At 48.3% G+C, this 10814-nt stretch overlaps 1 protein-coding gene across 1 annotated transcript; it reads right to left on the reverse strand.

Annotated features, from left to right (window-relative positions):
- Nucleotides 1–4034: 4034 nt before the first annotated feature.
- On the reverse strand, nucleotides 4035–9288 carry LOC119452758 (creatine transporter-like). Its single transcript, XM_037714708.2, has 5 exons — nucleotides 9262–9288; nucleotides 8248–8383; nucleotides 7099–7230; nucleotides 5775–5950; nucleotides 4035–4223 (listed from the first exon to the last, which is right to left on the reverse strand). Exons 1-5 carry the CDS (start codon nucleotides 9286–9288, stop codon nucleotides 4035–4037), a joined length of 660 nt encoding a protein of 219 aa, XP_037570636.2.
- Nucleotides 9289–10814: the final 1526 nt, after the last annotated feature.

Genomic DNA, 10814 nt, shown 5'->3' on the forward strand with positions numbered 1-10814 from the left:
TCTATTCTGATTAGGCGGCCGGCCCGGTGGAATGGTTCCAGCGGCCTGACTTATACAGATCGAGCCCTCCTGAATTAACCCGACACTTGACACAACATAAATTTCTTTATTTATTGATTGATTTATTAACAGCGAAGCTGCTTAACCTGGAGGTAGCCCGGTGGTGTACGCCCGAAGTGTGGGCCGATCCTGGAGGTAGTGCAGAAAGGGTCTCGGCGCAATGGCACATACCCCTTGTCAACTAGCGAAGCTGTTTAAACTCGAGGATGGTCCGTCGAGTGTACGCCGTAAAACCTCCGCCTGGCGACGACGTCACCATGCGTCGCCTAGCAACGCTTCGCCCCAGCTGCGCCGACCGCGCGGAGCCTCGCCACAGCTGCGTGAGCCGTGACGTCATCGCGCGCGCCGCATCGCTTCGCCTCAGCTTTGCTGAGCCATGACGTCACCGCGCCATGAGGAGTGGTTGCCCCGGCTGCGCAGAGGTGGAGCTAAGCCGTGACATCACTGCGCCCACCCACGCGATATATAGCTCGGCGTCGCCGCCACGGCGACAAAAAAGCCCCGCCGTCTCCGCGCCGATCGCCGGGAAGATGGGGCGGCCGAAGAAGAGCGTCCCTCCCGAAGAGGAGGAAGCGCGGCACGAAAGCCGCCGCGCCGCTACTCGAGAGTGAGTGAGCCGACTTCGGTCCGATCCCGAGTATCGCGTCGCCTATCAAAGCTTCTCCCCAGCTGCGCCGACCGCACCGAGCCTCTTGCGAATTAAAGTAATTTAAAAAACCCGCTTAACCTTGCACTCGGCCGCGCAAAGCTTGCAACAGCGAAGCTGGGAGATCGTAGCACAGCATTTTTCGGAAGTGCGCGCTAACTTTTCATCTTATTACTCATGATGATGATAATTTTTTTTCGCGCGTCTCGGACTTACGGCCGTCACTGCGCGTTGCATAGCGCAGCTTGCAACACCGACACCGCGTTCCAATGCCGACACCACACTCCAGGAGACCCGCTCCATGAATGCGTCTCTCTCGCTCTCATAGCTCGCAAAACCTCTTCACCTCGCACAGAACCAGCGTACGAACGCGCCAGCTGTGGACGAAGACGACGACGCTCGAACGCAATCATATGGTTCGCATAAATGCACGCTCTGCAGGCGTGGCCTAGTGGTTACGACGCTCGACTTGGGACCGGGGGTAGGCGGGCTCGAATCCCGCCTCGGCATGAAAGTTTTTCTTTCTTGGTAGTTGGTGTCTTGCTACGCACCACAAATTACGGCTGCCTGTAAACAGAAAAGAGTCTTAAATCCTCCTTTACCCAACATGTGCACGTCTCTCAAAACGTGCTGGATAAGCACCGACAGGAGAATTTTAGCTGCATAGAGTGAGCCAGTCCGTCTAACACTTTTCGTGTGTGAATCTAGAGAAAAGACAACTTACATTAAAATTTAAGAAAGCGTGACTACGTTTTACTGTGAGCAGATGACCTTGCCGTTGAGTTCCCGAGCCTTCCGCTCAGCCGCCATCTTGTTTGGACAGCCAATAGCCAACATGGTTTTTTTAAAAAACTTCGATGCTGTCTTCGCGAAGCTGTTACTTTTGCCATATTCTGCAGAACTGAAACGAGGCTTAAGATTACCGCTGTCCGCGTAGCTGTATAGTTGGCCGTCTACGAGTATTATGGGTGTTTAACCTTATCAAGATGATGGAGCTCAAGTTATAGGATCATAATTAAGGTGTCAATTTGTGGGCTGGCGTCATCATTCCGGCGACCCTACGTTCCCCGCTCCGTGAAAGCTTTCTCAAAAATAATAGTGCGCAGAAACGTTAGCAGCAAGTTTAGGGCATATTGAATGCGCTAGAAAGCCTGCTTACGCAATGCTGCATATCATTTATTGCTATTCATAATGAGGGCAAAACATTTGTTCTGATGGGTGGCGCTTTGGCCTGCTGTCATAAAAAGCGGAAACCTCCACGGAAGGCGCACGCAAAGCGACGGAGAGATATTAAGCGCAAACTTGGCACCTCCAAGTTGGTCACGGAGCTCCAGTTGGAGAGCATCAGTACGCGCAGTCCTCGGGTAGCGCCGGCCAGCGTCGAAGCCCTGACCAGGAGCATCAGCGTGGACGCCAGGTGCAGGAGAACGAAAGCGTAGAAGAACTGCAAATCACCCGGTTCGGATTATCTACGATTTCAACACAGACGTACAGCATTCGTCAAAAGCTTCGAAGAACGTGACGCGCACGAGAGAATCGACCACGAACCCGCGCACGCTGGTTTCTGAAGTCTTTCTCACCTTCGAGTTAGTCTGGTAAGCAAACGAATTCTCAGGATGACACCAGTTTCGAGATAGTATATTACCGAATTTTGCCGAGAAATGCATTGGCGTTCCAGTTTCTTTTGTGTTTCAATGCATAAAGCAACGTTTTTCTAAGAAAGTAACTGGGACGCCAATGCATTTCTCGGTAAAGTTCGGGAATTAATATTTCGACATTGGTGTCATCCTGAGAATTCGTTCCAAGTAGATCCGCCTTGCAAAATCCGTGGCTAGAATTTGTAAATTGCAATATGGACCATAAGATATTAGTTAAACACTTAATTTGTGTATTTTGTTAATTAGTCAATTACGCGTTTCAGTTTATTGTGCAAGTAATGTACCCCTCTTCGAGTAGACCAGCTCATGAACTAGAATTGTGTATCTGCCACAGGCAAAGTTTAAAATGTTTGAAAGTGCACGTTCGCTGAAACACCCGGTATAACTCGTGCGAATACGGCACAGGTCAGAATAGTAAACCTCTTGGCTAGTTGGAGCAACATGTGAGGTAAAGGTAAGCGATAGGGTGGAACGGAAAGGCGGCGTAACCTGACAACTTCTCTGCATTTCCGAACTACCACTAGCGCTCAGTTTCATCTAAACTACAGAGGTCTTAACACTCTGACACGGCAATGCAATGTTCCTTTGCGGTATAGGCGGCAATTATTAACTTAAGTAGCAGAACCCCGCAAGGCGAAGCTTACCGTCTTGAGCCTGAGGAGGCCCCTGTGAGCGATCGCAAACACCAGCAGCCATAGGGCTGCGATGGCAAAAGCGGGCCCAGCTCGTGTCACGTCGTAAGAGGACTGCTCCCATATCGGGTGTCGGCGGCTGCGCAGAAGGCAGCGCAACTATAGCGTTACACGGGGTGTATAGATACGCAGGGAAGGCTATATATGGTAGTAGAAAAGACACCGACCTCACTGCACGGCGTGCACCTACAAGCTTGATCGCGTAATTACTGTACAATCCCTTTGACAGTATCTCGGAAATAAAGGCCACACTGGATTGCGAAATTCTACAGTCTAGAAGACGGAAACTTCGAAAAAAATTTTCCGCAGTACATAGTACAATCAAACAGGAATTAATAAAACGGATGATCTTCCGGTACCAACATATCGTTTAAAGCGTTGTGAGCACACGAAAATAAGTACAAGAACACTCCTTCAGAACCACTAGTTTTACTAACTCCTTCTTTTTAAAAACAAAGTATGGAGCCAACTCCCTGAAAACATAGTAAACATAACCGATAACAATGTCTTTTTTCTTCAATGTTGTGACTTGTGACACGAGTATTATAACTTGTCATCGGATTACGATTTGCATATTGAACTAAATGCGTAGTGATATGCCATTATTCTTATCTTCTGCATTCTGTTTTTGTATTCTTTTCTATCAATGCGCTTAAACTATGTCGACTTTGTATATGCACTCCCCCTCCCCTCTGAAGTAATGCCATTACGGCGTTACAGAAATTTTTTAATAGAAAATAATCCGGACTATAGTACGCCCCAGTGTAGAGTCTGCAGGGAGCGTGATGACGACTCCCAGCTGTCATCAGAATTGCATTCTGATGACAGCTGGGAGCCGACTTTCTTACCTAATATATTTATTTTTCATAAATCGTCAAATAAAAACGAAATTTCGCCCGCTTGAATATTTAAATATTCGAATTTTCAACGGCGCAGGTTCAGCATCTAAAACGCAAAGAAGGCTCGCTACTCGGACACTCACAAATCGTACGGCGGCGCCGTGTCTGCCAAGTCGGGGATGCACGCCTCGGTCCACTGCTCGTAGGGCGATGTCGGCACAAGTTTCACGCCATCTTTGTCGACCAGCGGAACGCCCTCTGTGAGCTGTTCTCGGCGGTATATCTGCGTCAGACGCTCTCTAGCCAACTTGCAGGGAATCTGGGTAAACTGCACGAGACGTCGGAAATGGGCAGCTATTCAGTGAGCTTTACAAAAACACTTCCTAAACGTAACCAGCAACGAAATTTCACTCCGGCTAAATGGGTTCTAAATCAGTGGTATATAGTATTTAACAAACCTAGGCAACGTTGCAAGACTGATAGTTGTCTAATTCCTTTAAAGGGGCCCTGCCACACGTTTAATGCGATTAGCATTCTTTGTCTACTTCTGGATATATATATATATATATATATACCTATCTATCTACTCATTGCGCGGTCGTCGGAAGGTGCTCTCATGCCTCAGTTTGCTATACCACCGTCGTCATCCCATCGACCTCAAGCCGCCGTCGTTACGCTGTCCTCGTTATACCGTCGTCATCGTTTCGGAATCGCCCTCTCATTGTCGTCGAGCCGTCTTCATCATAGCACCCTTTCTCGTTCCATCGACTTCATTCAATCACCGTCGTTCCTGCGTTACGAGCGCTTTCGCATTCTGGTCACGTCTGAATGTGGCCGCCGCGGTCGCCAAGCGAGCCCGCGGTCTCGTGCTTAGCGGCAGAATTCGGAAGAGTGAAAACTAGGGCAATCCGATGGGATTTCATGGTTTACCCATAACAGCGCGCGGCAAATGCAAGTGCCTTCGCACGCTGCTACGTCAGTAACGGAGGACATAATTGCTTAAAGAGCGAGATTGGCAGAAACGAAGAGAGTCCTTAACTTTCCCAGTCTCGCCCCCAAGTTATGTCACAGTGATCGAATGTAATGACTCGGCCAATCATGCCTTGGCACATCATGTTACTGCGATAGATCGAATTGCGATGGAATTAGCGAAAAGACGCAGCGCTGTGAGAAATCATACAGTGGATACAAAAGAAGAACGATGCACACGGTACTCGCCCTCTTGTCTTGCGTACGTCTTCATGTGCGTCATATTTTGCGATGTTTGCAACACATGCGACACCAGTCATTGTTGTGGAGTTTTAACCCCTTCCGGGCCAAATATTCCTGCAGGAATCGTATTGTCTTGCAGGAAAGATTTGACATCGAGAAAAAAGAATAGATTATTTTCACAAATGTGTCAGCAATGGTAATTACATTATTTTTAGGACCTAAATAAAATTTTTCCAGTCCGGTCCAGGCTTTGTAACGCAGATAAGTATGGCTCTTCCTGAAATTTTACAAATGTCTATGCTTCGCATCACGCTGGGGTTAAACGTCAGCGCTGTATCGTTGGAGCCTGCTACCTAATGCGTATAATCTGCCTTGCATGGCCACAATAATGTGTCTTCAAATTATCTGTGGCCGTGTATCATGCCCTTTTAGCTACGAATTGAGAAGTCTGAAGAATGCCGTGCTACGCACAACACAGTGATTTTTTGACAGTTCACGAGAAAAGCCTACAATTCATTGCAAAAAAAAACATGCTCCAGTCAGAATTTTTTTTTAATTTCTCCCTGACTTTTATCATTAAGATGTACGGGCAAATTTTCCCTTAATTCAAAAATTTTAAACAGAGAGGCTTAACAAACAATTATAACAAACGTTTACGGGCACCTACCGAGCCGCGTCGGATGGCGTGGCAAGTCAAGTTGCGCGTCATCCAGCCCCCGGGGCAGTCGTGATGCCAGTCGAACGACTTGGTCCAAGACAGGAGCAGCGCCAGGGCGTCCGACAGCGGCACAGTGTCGGCAACCGCATGCGCGAGTGCATACGTGGTCATCGAGTAGCCCAAACCTGCAGCATGTTCAGTGTACATGCACTGTTTACAGGCGCTTATTGAGTTCGGAAGCTGGTTTTATATTGCTATCCAAAACTCCGAACAGACGACAGTGGTGACAGCGGATTCAGGTGCCGTGAAAGCTGATGACGCACGGTGAAAATAAACTGTTTCTTGATAAAACCGATCAAAAAACAGAAAGAGGTTTAACTCTTGTAAACCTAGTTATCACGAGCGAAAGGTCACTTTGGCTTGGTTTTGCAAAGACTAGGCACACATTGGTTCATTAATACATGCTTCCGCGCTTGGTAAGCTTCTCTATAACGTGCTAATCTGACCTCCCTTTGCTCCGGTGTTTCAGCAGCCAACTTTGCCTTTGCTTGAGATTTCGCAGCCTGCCGTCTAGCTATATCTACTGGGTGATTGGATTCAGCCTCTCGCTTGCGCTGAAGAGCACGCACAGACGGCCCAGCCGGCACGCCATTCATGGCGAGACTGAGCGACCACGCGCCGGTGAAGCAGCCGTTAAACCCTCGCCTAGTCACGTGGTACTGCAGTGGCGAGGCTCCAAGTGAGCGCAGCTGCGACGCCTCTCGCAGCGGATCACGTGGCGTGACGTCACACCTGCCACACTTGCACTCCGGCGGCTCGCGCCCCGGCGGCTCAAGGTCATTGCGACGCGATGAATGACCTTGCGAGATATGGCGTATTAGAGCTTTCGCTCTAATATTCCCAACAAGAAGCAAGAGCCAGCAAGTTCCCTGGTAGTCGGGATATTTGGCAAAGGTGCTCAAGGAGGCCAATTTAAAGCCACACGTTCTAGATAATTAGACCCGTTAAATAACGGACAGAAAATACGCTAACTCATTGCTGCAGTATAGCTGCGTCACACAAAACAGAATGCATTTATTTAACGCCCTTTTTTGTCATGTTGTAGTACCTCATATGCCGTGCGGAAATTTTCCCGAATAAAACAAAGCGGGGAAATGTGCTTCCCACTTAGCTCAGCACAAGGGGTGTTAAAAACGTCGTTCCGGCCCAAAAATGGGCTAAATCGGAGATACAAAAGTGGGTGAATGTTATAACAACTAACAATCAGTTTCAAACTATAATAATGTGCAACTTGGCGCCAGCCTATACTTGCTCAGCTGCAAACTTTGCTCACCTATGAAAAACGGAACTGTGCTGAAGATGCCCCTGTTCCCGTCTCCGGCGAACTGCACCAGGCTGCTTTCCAGGCGAAGGACGGGGAACGCCACGCAACCGAGGAACGCCAGGTACGCCAGCAGGAACGGCGCTGCGTGAAGATCGAACGCTCCTGCTGACTGATCGCCGCGATACTGGCTATAATTTCTTTGCTGACAGCATAGTGCTTAACTGTGCCAAACACATTTCACTTAAGCCCACATTTGGCTATGGTGTTGCGCTGGGGAGGTATTCTGCAAGAGTCCACCTAATGGACACGTCCATTTCGTCTGCTACTGAAGTGCTGAGTGGCTTCAACAGCAGACCGAAATGGACATGTCCACTGGGTGTACTCTTGCAGAATACCTCCCCTATTCGGCTCGAGGTTCGCGGATTCAATCTTGGCCGCGGCGGTCGCACTTCGATGAGGGCTAAATGTAGCTCTCTTAGTAAGGCGAAGGCCTTGTATGCCCCACGAAGCGAAAAATACGGCGAGCGTCCGCCGTTAACATCGGATGGCAAGAAAAGTCACGTGACCAAGTGATGACGTCACGTTCCTGGCGCTGGACCTGCTGCGGCTAGCTCGCACTGCGAAATCTCACGGTGAACAGCCACGGCGTCGGACGTACGCCGTGGCCCACACCCAACCGACCTGGCCCACTTCCAAAATTGGGTTAAGGTAGATTAAAGTAGATTCAGGTGGAATAAGATCGGTACAAATTACAGCAAGGTGGATTAAAGTGGATTGAGTTGTATTAAGGTGGATTTGAATTAAAGTCAATTAAGGTTAGTACAAATTAGAGAAAAGGTGGATTAAGCTAGATTGAAGTGTATTAAGGTGGGCAAAAGTAGCTTTAGGTCTACTAAGGTTGGTACAAATTAGAGCAAGGTGGATTAAGGTGGAGTAATAATTTAAGGTGATAACTTAAGACAAGTAAAGATACTTAAGTGACTGCCAACTTTTTCTATCTAGCTAGCAGCACATTAAAGAACCCTATGTGGTCAAAATTAATCCGGCGTCCCCCAAATCAGCGTAGGCCCTATAGTCAGATCGCGGTTCTGGCCCGTAGAGTCCCAGAATTTAATTACGGCGCGGTGTCCTGCAAAATACTTATCAAGGTGGGCTCACCTCCTCCGTAGACGATAAACATCGTGGAGAACTGGGTGGCATTGGCGCTTCCGGCCGTCATCACGAACAGGGTGGCCAACTTGTGCGCCCTGTTCTGATAGGTGCGGGGACCGCTAGGCATCCTGGGAGACAACGCCTAGAGAAAGTAGAGCCAATTGGCACGTTTATACAATGCCGGTGTGCTTGACGACGATACCTACATGGCAATTTTTTTTACAAGACTACTTAGGAAACACTGATGGGATTACCTGCTCGCACCCAAGCAATGTGATATTTTAGCCGTATCGGGTAGCAGTACCTATAGTCAAATAATAGAGTTGCTTTTTGTTTTGTTTTTATGTTTTTCTTGCCCTAAACGGGCCACCAAATAACACAAAACGTTTTGTTCTTTCGATGAAAAACTCACAGTACTCTGACGATCTCTCGGCTGACGCATAAATATGCGCCTCGGGCAGAATTTCGCGCAGTGCTCTTTTGTAGGCAATTGCTCTAACCGGCCCTGCTCGATATAGTTTGCGGACGCGAAATGCGCACTATAACGAAATGGCGAAAAGTGCAAAAGTGTCCAAATCTCCGCTATAACGAAATGGTGAAATGTACAAAAGTGCGAAATATGCACTATAAAGAATTGGCTAAAAGTGGAAAAGTGGCGAAATGTCCACTATAACGAAATGGCTAAAAGTGCAAAAGTGGCGAAATGTGCACTATAACGAAATGGCGACAAGTGCAAAAGAGGCGAAATTGGCAAAAGTGGCGAAATCTGCACTGTCACGTCAATGGCCGAAATGTGGCTACGGCGACCCGGCAGTCGAGCCTGCGACTTCGCGCGCAGCAGCAGGACAACGCCACAGTCTCTGCATCACCAGAACTGGTCTTTAGCCAGGTGTGCGCCCGCTGATGTCTCATCCTATACGGTCACGCAGCAGGGCATCGTCTCGCCAATTCTGCGCACTACACTGACCGACAGCATGCCATTTTTGGCCGTTGGCCCGAAACGTCAAGCCGAACACTCACCGTCTTACGGCTGCCTTTGTCAGCCATATCCGAGAGGCAAAGCTAAAACGTCTGAAGGGAGCGAACCGACAAATACGGGGTCAGCCTCGGGCGTTGTTTCGTCGTCTTCTTCGTCCGCTATCGTCTCCCAAATTGTTGCCGCTTTTGTTCCAGCACGGTCGTAGCAGTCATAGCTCCTCGTATGAATGGCACCTACCTACTACGAAAAATGGGCAAACAATCACTTAGCAAAAACACCAAAATTAGAAAACATTCGTGTAGGAAAGGACTGAAACAGAAGCTGAGAAAAGGTCGTTTTTAATCTAATGGGAAACAAATTTAGAGTAAGTATATAATAACGGAAAGAAAGAATTAAGAAAGTATGGCACAAACCAGTCTCGAGGGAGGAGAACAATGAAGCTGTTATTGGAAGGGGGAAAACTAGGGCAACTGTCTGAAACAATAGTGGGCACCTCATTCCAATATTTCTTTACAAGCATTAAGACTGGAACATACCCAGTGTCACAGACGCAGTGACCTGAATTGGTCCGACGGTTGGTTTCAAACCGGGTTCTCTCTGAACAGCAGTCTCATGCTCTACCCATTCGGGACTGCACAATAAACGACCCGCGGGGCGCACGTGGCCCACGTGCAGGTTTCTTGAGGCCCTCGGCCGAGTGCAGAAATCCTCGCAATTACACCGACATTAGCGACATGACCAACGTCAGCCAGTGAGGACAAAGAGGGGGAGAGAAACGAGAAGGGAAAGGTAGGGAGGTTAACCAAGGACGTGCCCGGTTGGCTACCCTACGCTTGGGGAGAGGGAAGGGGGAAGAATAGATAAGGAGCGATAGTGAGGACAAACTGTTGCAAAATTTCAATAGGGTGACTGCCGGCTGACGCCTGAGTATCAACTCACTAGTATATTAACCTACGTTGTGCTGCACAGCAGCCTACATTGTCTTTTGAGATGAAGTAAATATACAACCGGACGAAATATTGTCGTGCTATAAGTATTAGAGCCATAAGCAGATATAGTTCAATTTTTTTTTTCAAATACCGAAAATGTCAGTTCAGTTGTTCATTTCATTTGAAGCAAATTAGCTATAAGCTCAGCACATTTAGCTTGCTGTGTGTGGATAAAGGAAATCAAATTGCCTCCACTAATATGGTTTACTTTTGTGTTCGTTTGGGCAATGTGCATGTGCTGTGAAGCGAATGTGCCTAAGCGTTGCCGGTACATTTCTCAATAGAGAAGCTCTATCACACTGGCCTTCTAATCAGTCAAAGCCGGTATTATATTATTAAAGGAACAGAGACACAGACACACCCGTTCCTGAGCCAGCTAGCTGTTCCATATTCTGCTTCGTCCTCCTCCTCTCCTCGTTCGCCCGACCACCCCGCCCAGCGCCTGGTGCCCAAGCGCCCACGCCCGAGTGCCTCTCTTTCTCTGCTGAAGATAACTCCGATGGTTATGAGGGCGCGCTGGTGCTGGGAAAACATTACATTCAAGACTTCGCAAAACAAGTAGTCGTCCAGTGGGAAACCAGCTTCTCTGGACGTCGGCACTGACT

This window comes from Dermacentor silvarum, chromosome 5 (genome assembly GCF_013339745.2).
Source record: "Dermacentor silvarum isolate Dsil-2018 chromosome 5, BIME_Dsil_1.4, whole genome shotgun sequence".
Lineage (NCBI taxonomy): Eukaryota > Metazoa > Arthropoda > Arachnida > Ixodida > Ixodidae > Dermacentor > Dermacentor silvarum.